Source organism: Gopherus evgoodei, chromosome 22 (assembly GCF_007399415.2).
Source record: "Gopherus evgoodei ecotype Sinaloan lineage chromosome 22, rGopEvg1_v1.p, whole genome shotgun sequence".
NCBI lineage: Eukaryota > Metazoa > Chordata > Testudines > Testudinidae > Gopherus > Gopherus evgoodei.
Window position 1 is genome coordinate 4346065 of NC_044343.1, and position 17783 is coordinate 4363847.

General features: G+C 50.2%; 1 protein-coding gene across 1 annotated transcript in view; it reads right to left on the minus strand.

Annotated features, from left to right (window-relative positions):
• Positions 1–5639: 5639 nt before the first annotated feature.
• Positions 5640–17783, minus strand: part of EFNA2 (ephrin A2) — a 150307-nt gene continuing 138163 nt past the window's right edge. The window contains exons 3-4 of the mRNA XM_030540526.1: positions 16411–16476; positions 5640–9518 (exon numbers count right to left, since the gene is read on the minus strand). Coding sequence (XP_030396386.1) covers positions 9400–9518; positions 16411–16476 — 185 coding nt within the window. The 3' untranslated portion in view covers positions 5640–9399. The remainder of the gene's footprint in view (positions 9519–16410; positions 16477–17783) is intronic.

Here is a 17783-nt window from a genome sequence, read left to right on the forward strand (position 1 = left end):
GGGTTTCCCGCCCTTACAGCCATGGGTTGCATCCTGTCTTAGACTGCAAACTCCTTGGGGGAGGGGCCCTGTCTTCCTGCACAATTGTGCGGTGCCCAGCTCAACGGAGCACAATCCGAATTGGAGCTGATGGGCGCTGCCGCCAGATGGATGTAATGGATGAGCGGAATACAATAAATTGGTTGTACTAGTGCCTTCCCCTGGGCCTTCCAACTGTGGATCACAAAGTCATCCCAAATGAACAAGGTGCAAATAGTTACCAGGGAGGGCAATTGACTGTCGGAACTGGCTTAGGGACGGGGTGGAGCCGCCATCACTTGAAGCCTTGACATCAGGACTGGATGTGGTTGTTACGAGCGTGATGCAGAGTGTCCGGGGTGAGAGGCCATGGCCTGGGCCATGCAGGACATCACACTGGATGATCATAAAGGGACCTTTCCGGCCTGAAAAGTCTATGACTCTAGCGAGCATGGCCTAGTGGCTAGAGCCCTGGACTGGTATTTAGGAGATCAGTGTTCTGGTGCTGCTGCTGGGTGGCCGTGGGCAAGTCACGTCCCCTCCCTGTGCCTCAGTTTCCCCATCTGTAAAATGTAGATAGTCACATTGGCCTCTTGTGTAAAGTGCTTTGAGATCTAGGGATGATGCCAGCTGGGTATTAGCACTACTTGTATTATCAGCTCATTCAGAAACCCTAGTCACGGGCCAGATCCCAATGTGCCAAGCGCTGGGCAAATCCCGAACAAAGAGATGGTCTCTGCCCCACGGGGCTTATTCTTGTTATTACAATTAATTAATACTAACAATGTGTCTCCGTGCTCTCCTTGCTAATTTGCTGGTTTTATTCTAGTGTTTCCAGCCCCATGTGGAAAAAAGCATGAGTCAGGCCTGAAGAAAAGGGCTTAAAAATCATGAGAGTTCACATTTTTATATATGTAAGTCGCTGAGTTCTTTTTTATTCCCTTCCAGCTTCTGAGCCGTTCGATTGCACTCGGGTCAAGCCTTCATGCTTTTCTTCCAAACTGGAGGCTGAGCGTCTCCCATATTCCCCTGACTCTGGGAGCAGGCAACTTTCAGAAAGGTGCCCAGAAAAGTGGGTCCCAGATGCTAAATCTTTGGGCCCAGGTGGCAGTGTGTGGGAGAGACTGCAGAGATGCGAACAACAGCAGTAGAGAGCGTCTGATGGGGGCCCAGCTGGTGCAGATGTGCTCTGTTTTGAGTCTCTGGCCTGGGGCACTGACCCATCTGCCTAAGTCACCGATGTCTGTTAGCTGTGAGGCATGTGTATATTCTCTGCTATGCTATGGCCTTAAAGCGGGTGAAACCTGCTTCTGAAAACCTCCCCTGTGGAAGCCCAACTCCCCTATCTTGGCATGAGGCTGGAGCGCACTGGTCTTTGACAAGTCAATGCTTCTCAGGCTCCATAGGGAGTCACAGGAAGCAGCATACATTAGAGCAGCCCTGGGGCGGCTCTATATTACACTGAGGGAACAGGTCTCTGAACACCCACAAAATCCAGGGAGCACATATGTAGCTTAAAGCTACCTTAATTGCCAGCCCTTGGTCCTTGTCCCAAGCACAGGACGCAGTCACAGAGAATCAGGGTCATTTGATAGGGTGGAGACTGGCTATCTTTGGACCTGCAGCAAAACACTGGAACATAACACCTCTGCATTGCGAAGGGATCCAGCTCCAACATTTACAAATGCCTCCTGGCTTCACGCTGGGCTGAAAGACACACACACACACACACGGCCCAGCCTTTCCTGACCCTTGGGGCACACAAACCCCTGAGACCTAGCTGAATTTTGCAGCTTGGCCTCATCACTCCGCTCTTCAGAAGAGGGTGGGGTTTGGGGGACGCCCAACAGCAGCCTCCACCTGTGCAGGCAGAGGGCCTGCCAACCTCCCCTCATGTTCGTGGCTCGGTGAATGCCATCTCCTAAATGAGCCTGTTTCCCAACCAGCGGGAACCCCTGTGCGCCAAGTCACCGAATGACGGCCTTTGTCCTCACTCAGCAGGGCAAGGAAGGAGTGTGTGCTGAGCCTCCGCTGCCACTGGAGAACATGTCACGTGCTCAGTGATCTGAACACTGGCCTGCTAACTCCAGGGTTGTGAGTTTAATCCTTGAGGGGGCCATCTGGGGCAAAATCAGTACTTGGTTCTGCCAGTGAAGGCAGGGGGCTGGACTCAATGACCCTTCAGGGTCCCTTCCAGTTCTAGGAGATAATAAACAATGGAGACATATCTATTTTATTATGTGCTTGAGGGGGATTCGGCTCCCAAACGTTCCCCCCTCTGTTTAGTCTGGGGCTAGCTGTCTCCCCGTCAGGGCAGGCTTTAGGAAGTGCGGGGCCCAATTCGAACATTTTCGGCGGGGCCCTGGCAGGGATGACTTAAAAAAAAAAGTGGAAAAAAAGCCTTTCATTTCTTTCATGTATTATTTACTTTCCATAACTATATAAATAATAAAATTATATATTATGTACATTGCATCATATATGCTGTTGATTGGTTATTAATAACTGCCGTTTCACATGTGTGGGTCCCAGCTGCTCCCTGCCCCCCTCATTGAAGCAGGTGTGCAGGTTGCTGCCCTGGGAACTGCAGGGCACAACTGGACATGGGGCTGGCTGCAGGCAGGGCAAGGGGTGCGGGGCTGGTTGGAGATAGGGGGTGTGTGGGGCGGGCTCCATTCCAGACAGGCTCCATTCCAGTTCAGATATATGGCAGCTTCCAAATCTTGGCCTCAGACCTAAACTGGCAGCTAATCCAGGCTTGCAAATATCTTGAAAAAATACCCAAAGAGGGTCAGGTTGGAATTAAACAGCAAACAAAAAACAACAATGGCTGCAAACGTGGCAGCAAAGGCGGGAGGGGGAAAAAAGCACAGAATCAACCCTCTGAACAGGGCTCTGGCTGGCAGGTTAGCCAGGCTGGCAGGTCCTATCCTGGCGTCCCACTCTCTTGCTCCCCCATGCATTATCATTATTTCTCACCACTCTTGGTGCACAGATGGCCCTCATTAAAAAGCAAAATTAGTCTTTCACCCTCTTGTGGCCAACTTCAGAGCCCCAGATCAGCTGTATTAGGCTGAATTAATTACCAGCGGATTGTTCCTATTCTGCTAATTATGCTGAAATATGCATTAAACACTGGAATTTAACATGGGCTGCACAAAAAAATTATTTAGCACTTAAAAAAAAAACATGATTTTTTTTTTCCGCAGGAGGGAATTGGCTGGCAACTGGCGTCCCAATGCAAAGTGGGTTCTTGACGGTGCAGCCTGCTTTGCTTTCGAAACAGCCTCTCCCCTCCACCAGGGCACTTTTTTTTTTGATGTGATGGAATCGGGAGCAGAGCTGACAAATTCTCCTCGTGTCTATTCAAATTCCTTCAAGAAAAACTTTAAAAATGAGATTGAAAGAAGGATCCGAGTTCTGATTTCCCCGCTTGATTCATTTATTCCTTCTCGCTTCAAGAAACACATAGAGAGGGGCCAGATCCTCAACCAGTATAAATCAGACGCCCTGCACCTCGGCCCAGGTTCTTGTGTCGTCGTTTACATCACTGTGTAGGGCTGTGTGACTTTGGAGGAGTCACGTCCCAGCTCTGAGCCTCAATTTACCCGCTCCCACCATCTATGTCTGTCTTGTCTATTTAGGCCTGGCCGATGTTAAGATTTGCACCACTTTAATGAAGGGTGGGAATTTAAGCCGGTTTCGCTCAAGCTTTGTGTGGATGTTCCTGGTTCAGTTGCAGAGTTGCCTGCTTTGGTTTAGCTTGAGTCGAATGGGAAAAGGTTTCAGGTAAATTGAAATACGCTCTTTCCGTAGGGTGACCAGATTTCCTGATTTTATAGGGACAGTCCCGATTTTTGGGTCTTTTTCTTATATAGGCTCCTATTACTCCCCACCCCCGTCCTGATTTTTCACCCTTGCTGTCTGGTCGCCCTATCTTTGAAACACAAATCCAAGTAGTAAAAGTCTTTGGGGGGCCGGGACTGTTTCTTAGTGTATCTATACAGCGCCTAGCACCCCGGGGACTCCAGTGCTTGGTGCTGTTGTCGTAACGCACCCCCATTGCAAAGATGTAAATGACAACGCAGGCTGAGCCATCCGGCCTGTTGACCTCTGTGGAGTGACGGCTGATGGGCACCAGTGTAAACACGAAGGGAATCATGCCCTGGCAGGGATATTCACCTGAGCGAGGACAGCAGGGTGGTCCAAAAAGAATCAGGGCTCCCAGGCTGCAGGGATGAGCATTGGAGCTCGGAGGCAGCAGCCGAGCCCTGAAGAAAGCATCTCCAGGAGGCAGGGAACACAGCACTGAAATAGGGGCCTGGGATTGTCTTGTTGTGTGCACTGTAGAAGCTCCCCTGAGAGCAGGGCCCCCTTGTGTCAGGTGCTGCCCCCGGGGAGAGCCAGAACCTGCCCTAAAGAGCTTACAATCTCAGTGGACAAGACAGAAGATTAGCATTCTGCTTTTGCAGATGGGGAAACTGAGGCACAGAGACATAAAGCAATTTGCCCGGGACAGGGTTGGGATTTGCACTCGGACCCACTGTCTTAATTCCCAGGCCACACCTCTTCTCACAGCATTGCACCATCGGCAGGTGAGTTGCAGTCATTTCCTTTCCAGGTGCTGGCTGCTGTCGGTGTGACTGTCACAAGCGTCTGCCTCACTCAGCAATATTCCCGGCTCTCATAGGCTCCCGATTTCTTTGATCCTTTGGGGATTTCGTTTCTTGGCTCGTCTCGTGGCTTTGGTCTTCTAACACTAATTAACTCACTGAGGATCGACTACAAAACAACAGTACTTTGCACTGCTCAAAGTTCCTCTCACCTGGGGATCTCAAAGCCCTTAACAATCAATAGTTCCACCTCTTTACTGGGTAGGGAAATATTATCCCTAAATAGCTAAGGAATGTATATAGCCCAATAAAAGCTGAGCACCTTGTGAGGGGTGGGGAAACTGAGGCACATCGCTTTTAAGTAACTTGCTCAAAGTCAGACAGCAAGTCAGCGGGTGGGTGGGGGCTTGGACAGTACCCAGGAGCCCTGAGTTCAAATTCCTTGCTCAAAAAACTAGATTACACTCCCCTTCCAAAGCAGGAAATAAAACCCAGCAGCCCTACCTCTCTGGTCCCAGCTTTGGCCACTAGAGCACATGTCCTCCTGGAGTGGGGAAAAGAACCCAGGACTCCTGACTCCCACTCCCTTACTCTTGGCCCTGGAAGATTTTGTCTGTCAGTGTTGGTATTTGCAGGGAGGGGAAGAAAACACTCAACCAAAACCAAAAAAGACAATAATCCAAGTGAAGCAGAAAACGGGGCATGCCAAAGGGGTGGGGGGAGGAAAAGGCAGGAGAGGTCTCGAAAGCAATGGACTCACGTGACATTTATTTTCATTTTATTATAAAAAAATACAGACTCCAAATGAAGTTGTGATCGGGTTTCCCATCAGCACGACGTCTAGAACGAAAGCTGCATGTCTAAGAACCAAGCTAGGCTGAGCTGAGACCCACAAGCGAAAAACAGTTCCCGGAAGATGGGTTCATCCCCGAATGTAACACCAAAACCCCCCCAGACCAAACAAAAACCCCCCAAAACAAACAAAAAAAACCCCAGCCCCCACTTTTTTAAATGCTGCTTCCTTATTTGCTTTCTCTTTCCTCTTTCTGTCACTGTACTATATATATATAACATATATACCACAGACCAAAGGCCCGATTTCACCACTGCTCCACCGCCTGCGATACCGAGATGATTTATATTACGGGAGCCAACCAAGATGGGGGCTTTTTTGGGTTAGACATTGTACATTCACAGTCCCTGCCCCCACGAGTTTACGGTCTAAGCCCCTTGTCCTGGAAGCGGGCTCTGGGTGAGCCTGTCTGTCCAGGATCGAGCCCCACCAGAGAAGACAGACAAAGGAAGTATTATTACCAGCTGGGGGACTGACGCTGGAATTTTCAAAGGAGGCACTGACTTTCCATGGGCACTTACAATCCTTCAGGCTCCTTTGAAAATCCCCGCTGAGTCAGCCAATTATTTAAACACGGGCACAAGAGTTGTTCCATTGACCTCCAGGATCACTCGTGTTTCCGTCCCTTGCTGAATCCGGTCCAAAGGGTGCCAGGCCAGCCTCCCTTCCCTCTTTACTCCATTGGCCCACTCCTGGAGCAAGGCGACTCGAGTTGAGCCAAGGAAGCAAAGTCTGCCCCCCCCCCCCGGGCAGGGAGGAGGGTGACGCTTGTATAAAAGTGGTGCTTTCCTCTGCCTTTAAGAAAACGTTCCCCAGTCTAGATCCCATGGGGGGCTGGGGAGGGAGGGGAAGCAGAGCGGGAATTGTTGATAAACGAGATGATCTTATTGTGAGTTTTTAGCTTCCTAGTCTAAAAAATAAAAACAAAATAAAATTAACATAAAACCTTCCATAAAATTCATTCTCAACGATACATTAAAAAACCCCCCCAACCCCTGTCACAGTATAACGCCTGCTGGCTATATTTACAGAAGGACCAGGGCCGGTTAGCTCCCTGGGGCTCACGGACAGATGCTGTAGAAACTGATGGTTTCTGTGCGCGTTTGAAAAAGGCATCTGCAGAAAGACCGGTTTTTTGTACTATTATTAGGATTGTGATTTTAAAGCTATGCTTTATTTCCAGGAGCGAGGAGACAACTCAAGTTCTGCCCTCACAGCGGGGGGAGCCGGGCAGCAATGGAGGCGCCCGCAGACAGGGCTCCTGCTTTACAAGGTGATGCAAATCTCACCCCCGGCCCCTCCACCCCAGCCAGACTCTTTCCCCCACCCCAAATACATCCATTGCATCCCTTGGAGAGAGACTAGCATTCTGCCAGCACCTTGCTGGACTCCTCTTTAATGGGCACAGGTACGTGCAAAGAAGAATCAGCCACTCGCTTTTCCCCCACCACCGCCACCACCTTTTCCACGTCCCTTTGCTTGTCCCTTGTTCTTAGTTCTTTTTCCCTGGAATGTAACTTCCTTTTATCACCAAAATCCTCCAATGGGGGTTGGAGCAGAGGAGAAGGGGCAGAAATCAGGAAGTGGGGTTTTATTTGGAGATGGGTTTGTGCCAAAACACTAGATGCAGACTGTCCCCGGATGCAAGGACAGGAGGGGTTGAGATCCAGGCCTGGATGGGGATCTGAATTTTGCGAAATGGGCCCCGTTTAATCATCTGAATTCCGAAGTGTGGGGCCAATCGGCGGCTTTATTTTAAAGTGGAGAAGGAAGCAAAGAAAGCCAAGCCAACAGTTACTCCAAGCCAGTAACAGCGCAACGGGGGAACAAGCCATCGGGATGTGCAGGATCGAAGGAGACTCATAAAGGGAAGGAAGGATGCCCAGGGAAAACTTCATAGAGATCCACCCCCTCAGGTCAGTTTCAATCTCTCTCCTGCTGTCGCAGGCTGATTAGGACCTCGCTTGCATCTGTAATACAGCCGGAGATCACTGAGCTGCACGGGGCGGTGGTAAGGACAAGACAGACGGGGCTGCTCTGCTCCACGTGTCTGGAAGCAGTGGCCACAGGAGAGGGAATTGGAATGGCAGGGCTGATGACGCGGATCCGTGCTGGGATCAGCAGGGTTACATAGGCAGGGGCACTGCTTTCTCAAAGGGACTGGGGGGAAGTAAGGAGGGGATGGTTGCTGTCAGCGCTGGGAGCTCATTAAAAAAGGACGGGGTTGGCTATGAGAGAGGAGAAAGGTGCTAGGCAAAGATTTGGGGCCGGATCCCCAGCTGGCGTAAACAGATGTAAGTCCGTAGAGCGATGCTGATTTCAACTGGCGGAATTTTTAGCTTTGGGAACCCAAGAGGGTGAATTTCACCTGCGCGCAGCCTAGTTTAGTGGCTCGCGTGGTCCATGGAAGGGCTCTGCCCAGGAGGGAGTTCAACCCAGCTGCCCTCCGAAGGCTCCCTCTGCATCCCCTGCCCACTTAAGTCCCCTTTGCTCCATGGGGAGGTGGTAACCAGCCAGAGCCCCTTCTAAAGTCCAGCCCCGGCCCCTACACTAATCGCTCGGCTGTCACGTGCCAGCAGAGCAGTGACATTCCTGACATTAAACCCCCTTCCCCTCCAGCCTTCCTGCTCAACTTTCCCAAACTAGATTTTTGATCCTGCTTGTGGTGACCTCAGTGGCAAAGGCCTCTCCCCACACATTCTCCCAGTGCCTTTGCTGGGCCCAGGAACCCTTCCGCAGGCGTTGCTCCTGGCTTCTCCAAGGACGTCAATTGCAGGGTCAATTACATTTGGCTGGCTTATTTGTATACCTGCCCATCCCTTCCCCAAGAAAACCAACCCTCCCCCCACCCAAAGAAACCACCCACATATCCATGAAAATGGTACAGTCGTCCCACACGGTTCTGACAACCAAGCCAGGTCAGTGCTCCTCCAAAAAGCCTCTGATGGCCTGTTTCCATCTGGCCCCCTGCCTCCAAAACACAGGCCCTGAAAGGAGCATTAAGGTGTTAGCACCGCTCTGCCCAGGTGGTGCTGAGTCCAGTGGTACCAGTAATGGCAAACATCTGGGCTAGTTTGGGAAACAGCTGTGAGTACTGTCATTCTCAGCCCGGATCCGGCACGTCCCAGAGTCCGGGCACCTTGTTTGTTCGCTAGCCACCAACTCCCCTGCTTGGAGCCTGGGACTGAATCGGCCTGAGCGTCGTGGAAAACCCGGGAAGGAAAGCCCAAGCTAGCCCCTGATCCTGCATTCCCTTGACGGCTTGGAAGGGGAATGCTGCTCACGGAGATTTATGAACCACGGACGGGGGAGAGGGGGTCTCGTTTTGTGGCTAAGTCTCAAGGAGTGCAAGAAAAGCACACAAAAAATATAATAATAAAAGGATTCTAATATTTGGTCTAGAAATTTCAAAAGCAAAATCCTACAAGGAGGGTCAAAGCGAGCTGAGCCCAGCACCATGAAAAGGGCGCTGTCCCGGAAGCAGGAAAGCAGCGCCAATCCCACGCTGCTCTTTTCCACTGTTATTTTGTCATTCTCCGCCCCCACCTCCAAACCAGACTGCCGAGGCGCGGGGCAGGGGTGTTATATTTTGTACATCGGTAGAAATTTTGCAGGCTTCTTCCAAGCGAATCCACGCCAGGAACAGAAATGCTCCAAGCTGGGAGTAAGGCCTGGATAGGGAAAAAATCCTTCCTCGTGTCCCCTGCCCAACCCCAACTCCCGGCTCAGGAGTTGCAGTTCAAAGGTTATTGTGAAAGAGAAAACTTTTTGAAAAACAAAGCAAAAGGCTGGCTCGAGAGGGTTCCTTCTCCCCGGAGGCAGACAGAACATGTCTCTTCTCCTGCATGTGTCCGTCTCTCTCCTCCTTTCCCTTGCCAAACAGCTCCCCTCTTCCTTCGTTTTCTCCTCTCGGGGCTAGGAAGTGAGAACAGTCCAAAACACTGGCACCACGAGGATGAGGTGCGGGACCCTGAGGCTGCAGCAGGAATTATTGCTGGTGAAAATAGGTTCCGGAGATTCGTACAGGGAGTCATCTGTGAAGGAGGAGGAAAAGAGACATGTGTCAGACCACAAAATGCCCACCTGGGAAGCTGTAGGGCCTGATCCTGCAATGTGCTGAGAATGGTCAACAGGGGGTGCTTAGCACCTCATAGAATTGTTTGGGTCTCTCCCAGGATCAGGCTCACTGGAGGTCTATGCTGTGGTCCTCCTGCATTGGATCATCTCTGTATTGTCTGATGAGGTCTGAGCCAACTGCAAGGTTGTCAACCCCCTGGGTTCTGAAATCATGAGCATTCACCTCCCACCCCCCGAAAAAAATCATGAAATTTTAAAGTAATAACTATTAGATTCTTTTTTTATTTGCTTTCTGGATTTTATTTGCCTCCTTGGGGGGTGTGCATGAGTCACATTTACAAGCTTTTTTCCGTAGCCAGCAATGTGAGAACCGTACTTTATTAGGGTGTTTAAATGAGAGTTGAGATCCTTGCCTAATCACATGACTCCAGGAACTGGGGCTTTAAAGAAATCCACCAAATATTAGAAGAGTGGTGATAAACTCAACACTGAGATTGCAGGATTGGTGTCTGAGATTGTAAAACTCTTTGGAGCTGGGATTACAAGTATTTCTAGCTGCTCTGGGAGGGGTCTAGAACATTCTTATGGACGCTGTGAAAGAATAAATCATTCTAATAGGAACACAGGAACTGCGAGAGAGGATGAAATCCAAGAGCCAGCTAGCCCGGTATCCTGTCTCCCACAGTGGCCGATACCAGACACTAAGAGGAAGATGTAAGAACCCAGACATGGGTTAATGATGTGGGATAATCTGCTCCCTACATCAGGTCCCACCTTGATCTCTGATAGTTAGCGACTAGCTTAAGCCCTGAAGCCTGAAGGTTCCTTCAGAAATTTTTGGTGTCATTAATCAATTTGCATAATCAAAGACATGCTCTTCATCTAGGAAGGTCAGTAGCTAGCTGTGTGCATAAGACGCTGTCGTTTCTAATCCTTTCTTCGTGGGCACATCAAAAGAAAACTTCTTCCCAACTGATTTTGTTGTCTTCAAGAGCTCCAGACACACAGTGTTCCAGATCAGATCCACACCGGGAAACTAAACTCACTATGAAAACGGATAGAAAATACAGCAGCTGCATTTTAGAGCTGCTTAAACCTGGATACTTTCCCCCCCTGCATTTAATTTCAATGGAGCCTCCCTCATTCACCTGCCACTTTCTCTTGGTTTCCTTTGGTAAGTTATGATTGTTCTTTGTTTCATTTGATTTATTATATCCATAGAAATACCAACAAATGGAACGGGAACATACAACCAGTATGGGGGAAAGTGATTAGAGCAAGAACACCGTCAACCTCACGCATTCAAAACTCTAGAGCGAGGCCTTCAGAAGTCACAAGACTGGCTTCAAAATCTTAAGATTTAAAAAAGAATCAAGCACATTGGGCTCCTTTTTAACTTGCCCTCTGGTGTCCGAAACTTTACAGGTCCCATCTTTACATTTTCTTCTGCCACCACAGGGGCTGCACTTCTAGCTTTGGGTCTTTTGGTTTGTTTTCTTGTTGTTTGTTTTGATGACACCTGGAGTAATTTACCGCACTAGCAACTTACCAAACAGGAATTAATTCAGGGAAGTCTCGTGGCCTGGGTTAGACGCAGGAGGCCGGATTTTAGTATCACAATGATCCCTTCTGGCCTAGGAATCGCTGAATAAGAAAAACCTCAGACACTGTGAGCCTGGTGGTAAAATCGTGAGGGCAGGCAGTGTGGGATCAAAGAAATGGAAAGGCAATTCCATAGTAAGAGCCTGGCCCAGGGCCGCCCGGGGGAGGAGGGGGGCAAGTGAGGCAATTTGCCCCAGGCCCCGCAGGGGCCCCCATGAGAATATAGTATTCTATAGTATTGCAACTTTTTTTTAATGGAAGGGGGCCCTGAAATTGCTTTGCCCCAGGCCACCTGAATCCTCTGGGCAGCCCTTCCCGGCACCAACAATGAGACCCAAGAGGGGAAACAATGCGGCCAGATCTGACATCCTCGCTCAGCCAGGAAGGATCTATTGAGCTTGAGGAAAGCTGGCAAAACCTGGCCCACAGACACAGAAAATCAAGGAAGCTGCAAACGTGGACCTGGCAAATGCAGGTCCAGAAAATAGCTATTGCCCTGATCTTGGGGAGGCTTCAGCAGGTGAGTAACTTTTCTCTCACTTGGGCACCATCACTGAATGCTAATGGTTCCTTCTGCATCTTAGTCCATGTGTTTGTAGTCATCCTGGCTGCTTAATTCCCCACGCAACCAGGTTCTGCAAAGCCTCTGAGCTGAGGCCTGATCCAAAGCCCACAGAAGCCTGTGGGCATAAGAACGGCCAGACTGGGTCAGATCAATGGTCCATCTAGGTCAGTGTCCTGTCTTCTGACAGTAGCTGGTACTAGGTGCTTCAGAGGGAATTAACAGAACAAGGAAATTATCAAGTGATCCATCCCTTGTTGTCCGGTCCCAGCTTCTGGCAATCAGAGGTTTAGGGACGCTCAAAACATGCTGTTAAATCCCTGTCCACGTGCCCAACAGCCATTGATGGACCTATCCTCCAAGAACTTATCTAATTCTTTTTTTAACCTTGTTATACCTTTGGTTTCACAATATCCCCCGGCAATGAGTTCCACAGGTTGACTGTGTGAAGTACTTCCTTTTGTTTGTTCAACCTGCTGCCTGTTAATTTCACTGGGTGACCCCTGGTTCTTGTGTTATGTGAAGGAACAAATCACACTTCCTTATTCACTTTCTCTACACCTTTCATGATTTTACAGACCTCTACCACGTCCCCCCTTAGTCGTCTCTTTTCCAAGCTGAAAAGTCCCAGTCTTATTAACCTCTCCTCATAAAGGCTTTGAACTGGGCTCATGGTTCAGCAAAGCAGAGACCCAGTCCTACTCTTGTGCAGTCCCGGCGGCAATGCTGGGTTGCATAGGAACCCCCAGTTCCAAGACAAACATGGGCCCTTGCAAAGGGAGTTCTGTGCGCATTGGCCCAGACGGGAGAGCTAAGTTGTCTTGGTTAAACCACAGCGAGGAACTCCAGCTGCTGAGTTTAGAGGCTGTTTGCAGCCAGCAACAAAAAGGACAGTGAAAGTGGGGGACTCAGCAAGGCGGGGAGAATGATGTGAAATGAAAATACCTGCTGGGCAGGTATGAAAGCTCAGCCCTGTCTAGGCGCTGCTGCTGCTGCTTTTATGGGCTGATGTTCTCAAGGCATGTGGTGCAGGAGGTTTTTGTTCTGCTTCGTTAAAACCAGGCTGACAGACCTATGGGAACAGCTGCCTGCCTGCACAGTGAGCCTTTCGGAATGAAGTCCCCAATATCCCCACGGAGCTCGATGCCGAAGGAGTTGTTCAAAAGCTGATCCAAGGCCCACAGAAGCCCGTGGGCATAAGAACAGCCAGACTGGGTGAGATCAATGGTCCATCTAGGACTCAGAGATGTCAACTGGGTCTTGGGTTTTGGACTGTCAGTCTGGTGACTTGAGAAAAAGCCACAAGCGAACCACCGTCCACCTCCCAAAACGTATGAGGTAACTGCTCAAGACACAGTCGGATATTAGGAAAACTTGCGAACTGTAAGGAAAGTGAAGCACCGGACCGGGTTACCTAAAGAGGTTATGGCATCCCTGTCATTGGAGGATTTAAGAACAGACATTTGTCAGGGATGGTCTAGGGTTATTTCATCCTGCCTCCACACAAGCGGTTGGACTAGATGACTTCTTGAGGCCCCTTCCAGCCCTACATTTTCATTATCTCTCTCCCTGCGTCTGTCTGTATTTCACACGCAGTATGAGGCATCTGCCTTTCCCACATGTTTTATTGTCGTATAAACAGCAGCTGGAATAACAGGTAATCGGGAGGCAAATTCTTGGGGTTTGAATCCTGGGATATGCTCTTATCTGCTTTTGTTCCCGGCAGCTGTGCAGTGTAGCAGAGGGGGCTGGGAGCTCCCTGCGCTGACCCTGGGGGTAGGGGTAAGGTTATTGCTCTGTAAATGGGATTAGAAGGCATTTCATCCCGATTCTCTCCTAAGCCTCTCCCTGACAGCCGAGTATGCCAAATATGCGGGTGGTATTGTGCAAGATGGATTAGATCCGACCGCTGTTGCCAACTTGTAAGAAGCCTGGGAGACTCACGCCCCGTAATTCTGGCCAGAGCTGGAGTTGGACCAACGTTTGGGAGGTCAAAGGGCAATTGCTTAATAACAATCCAATAATCCAGCATCCAAAACTCTAATCAGACAGCAAAGCAAGATTCATTCAAGGGAATAAGTTAAATTATGACTAAAGCTGTTAACGTGTTCCCTGGGCTCCGCTCTCTTCTGTTTGTTACTGGATTAAGGATCTTATGGACCTGAAGCCAGGAAAAGCAGAGCTTTCCCCTGGCCGTTGGTGCAATTTTCTCCTGCTCCTGCCTGTCCTATTTCCCTCCCTCTCTTGTGTCTTTTCTTTCCATCTGTTCTTCTTTCTTTGCTGCCGCTCTTTTGCAGTGTTTTACACACTTGTGCCATTAATGTTCGGGTTGCAGTAGCGCCTCCAGGTTCCATGCACGATCAGGGCCCCAATGTGCTAGGTGCTGCACAGACACCTTGTAACAGGGTCTTTCTTCATGAGTCTGCAGGTCATCGTGCAGCGGGGTGCTGGTCCTGTGCAGCACTGAATACTCCCCTTTCCCTGCAAACTCACACTTAGTTGGGAGCAGTCATGAAGTTTTGGGCTGCTCAGTACGTATGGCATGCTGAGCCCCCAAAACGCCACCTGAAATCAGCAGGAGGGGGGACATTCAGGAGCTCAGCCCCTCTGCAAAAATGAAGTCCACGCCCTGTCTCGAGTCGGACTCCCAGAAAACAGAAGCATTCAAAGACTTCATGGCCGCTTTTGAAAATACAGGGGCTCAGTATCCACCGGCTGGGATCAGGACCCCGTGGGACAAGCTGGCAGTTCAGATCCTCATTTGATCTCGCTTAACAATAACCAAAGGGTTGACTTAGCGCCTGATCCAAAGCCCACTGAAGTCAATGGGAATCTCCTACTAAGTCCCGCTATAACGCCTAGCATGGTGCGGTCCCCGATCTCAGCTGGAGCTGCCTGGCAGCAGTGTCATAAAACACTAACAATATTGATCGAGATTTTTTTCATTCTATAAAAGCCGCCCAAAACCGAGAACTTGTTTTTCGGTGGCTTCATTATTTGGGGTTTTATTTTAAAGCCGCTCGAATGACAAAGAAACGACGTCCTTTCCACCAGTGCAGTCGGTCCCTCACTTCCCCAGCGAGAGCTGCTGCCACGCACTAATTACACGTTAACAGGAGAAGAAAATTATTAATTTGTTTTTCGAAACGCCTGAGTTATTTGATTCTGAAAAGTCGCCACTGTGCCGAGATTATTGTTTTTTTCCCCTCATTTGAAACTCAGCGGCAAACGTCCATCTTGCAGGTTATGTGCCTGGCAAGAATTGAGGTACCACGCAGCCTCCTGCAGGCTTTGGCAGGGCTGGTGTGCTAGGAATTCAGGTGCCATTCAGTTGGTAGGGGAGCTCCCGCGGAGCGTTCGTCCTACACAAAAATCCTGGCAAAAGGTTGACGTCAGTGCGCCTTCAAAGCTGTGACAATAGCCAGGGTTTTAACCCACTGCATGCAAGTGACCTGTGGGCACAAGTTTGATATATGGGGATGGCTTTATTCTCACCACCACCTTCAAATATTTTTAAGGCTGCCCTGAAGAGCTGTGGGATTTTTTTTTACATTGCAAATGAAATCAGGAAGAGCAAACGAATGCGGAGCAAAGCACCCGTTGTGCCTAGGGGTTGCCAAGCTCCTCAGCTGGCATCAACCCATGTAATGCCACTGAAATCAGCACTGATTTACATCAGAGGTGGATCTGGCCCAGGAAGGCAGGAATCCTGTATAACGAATTTAAAAGTATGTAATCAGTAATTTGATATGCATATGTGTTCGCTCCTGCTGATGTTAGAACCTGGCAATGCCACTGGGCAGGATCAGGAGCTTTCCCCGCGCATCAGAATGGCAGGGAGGTTAATCAGACTCTTCTCAGGATCCTCTGAAGTATTTCCTGAGTGTGTTTCTGTGGTGGTACAAGGAGCCAGATCAGCATCTCCCAGGGAGAAAAATCCTCCAGCTAGCAGTAGCCACCCTGTACCACACTGCAGGGAAGAGACAGGGCTCCGGTGCATTGAACATGACAGAGATTCTTTTATCGAGGCTGCTGCATAGAGACCCACCATGCGGTCCCCTCTAGCTCCCACCTGGGCCACTCAATGTTATCACACAGGGGGTCTCCATAAGTCCTGGTGTGGATCATGCAGCCCTCGAAGGGACTTTGCCCCCGAAGAGAATGGGCAAACGAAGCTGGGATTGGAAGAGCCAATGGTGATTGCGGTAACGTGGGACAGAGCAGCCATCATGGCTGGGGCTGGGTCAGAACTTGCGCAAGGTTTAGGGCTGTTTAGATCCGAGCACTTGGCTCAGTTCCGTCTCTATGATGGGGTTTTGCCAAATCTTTTTCCCCTTCGTTTAAGCCATTGTACTTGAAGGGAAATTTAATTAGTAATATCCCCACCCCCTCAGCGTTCCACGCTGGGCAAACTCAAAAGATCACTGACTGGCAGATTCCCACCCTGCTCCTAGCCTGGTTGAGGAAATACCACAAATAAACTCGCAGCTGCTCAGAGCTTGCATTTCGCCCTAGCCACATGGAACAGGAAGCTCGGCAGACTCCGGGCCCGGTTCTATGTCGAGAACCCCTGGGTTCTAAGCTCTGGGTTCTAAGCTCTGCACGATGCGTTCTCCCCTCCTGAACACTCAGCTTCCCAGCTCCCATCCCCACTTGGGAGCAGGCAACACACTTGAGCTACTTACTCGTTGGTCGAACGTAAACCTTCAGCTTTAAGCAGGGCCTGTCCACCATGTTAGGGGGAGAAGCAGCTGGAAGAAACACAACGGAGAGAGAGAGAAAACACAGTGGTGTTAGGAGAGGAGCGAGACATTTGCCTTAGCAAAGACCAGCACAGTGCTACCTGCTAAACCAGCAGCATCTCTCACTGCAGCTCCCCCGGCTCGCAGCAGGCTGAACATAAGCCAGTTTATTGAGGACTACAGTATAGGCCGGAAGGGCACCTAACTCCCTTAGGCACTTTTGCAACTCCCAACAAATCGTGCCCAGAGGCACAACTCAGGGTCAGGGCCATGTTGAACTGGGAGTGTGACCAACACATATAAAGACATGGCCTCTGCACCAAAGGTCTTTACATCCTAAGCAGACGAGCGACATATGAGGGGTGTGGGTGGAGGAGAGAGAGGATCAGGCAGGTGCAATTTTCATAGACATATCGGTCATTGTAATTTTTCAACGAAGGAGGGCTGCCCCTCAAGCCAGTGTAAATTGGCTGATTTCTTATAGGCATCTCCCCAGAGCTGGGCGTGGGGGAGATATTTGCAGAGGGCAGTAGCCTGAAGGATCATTGATCTATTTCTAAGCCCGCCTGAATTCACCTATAAATAGCAGTTCCAGCTAAGCACACAGGTTTTCCTTCTATGGCAACTGCTGAGCTGCCGCTGTTGCTTCGTATCACAGCTGGGAGGTGAGGAATCTATACTCTTCCCGCGACTCTCAGCGGACCCTTTTCTGTTCAATATTTAGCAACCAAGTCGCTATGCCCATATTCAAGCAGGACAGAAATGTTAGCCCTGTCTCCGATGCTGCTAGCGTTTCATGTGGCAGGAGTCCCCAGGACAGAGCTTCCGCACCAGCAGCAGCCCCAGCCTTGCGCGTGGGGCGGGGGGGAGGAGAAGGCTCGGGCAAGCAGCTCAGGCCAGCCCCACAAGGGGGTAGGGTGGGGTGGGGCCTCAGGCTAGCTCCACATGGTGTCCCAGTTTCCCTTCGGGAAATATGGTCGTCCCCAAGCATGGCTTAGAGCATGGCTCACTTCTCTCACTCAGCCTCATTAACACGACTCAGCCCAGACCTCGAATAAACTGGGGCTGAGGTCCCTGAATGCCAGCTATCCCCCTTTCCCAGCCCTGGCCTCTCTGCTGCAGGTGCCCGTGCTCTTTTGGGTGGCGGTTTTTGAAGGTGGCCCTGGGAAATGGGCTGAGGCCCATCAAACTCATTCCACACAGGGGCCTTTGAGCACCCATCCGACATGGGGTCTTGGGGACTGGGATTCCGGAGGCCTGGACCTGCCATCAATTCTCCTGTGTGATTTTGGGCAAATCACTCGATCTCCCTAAAT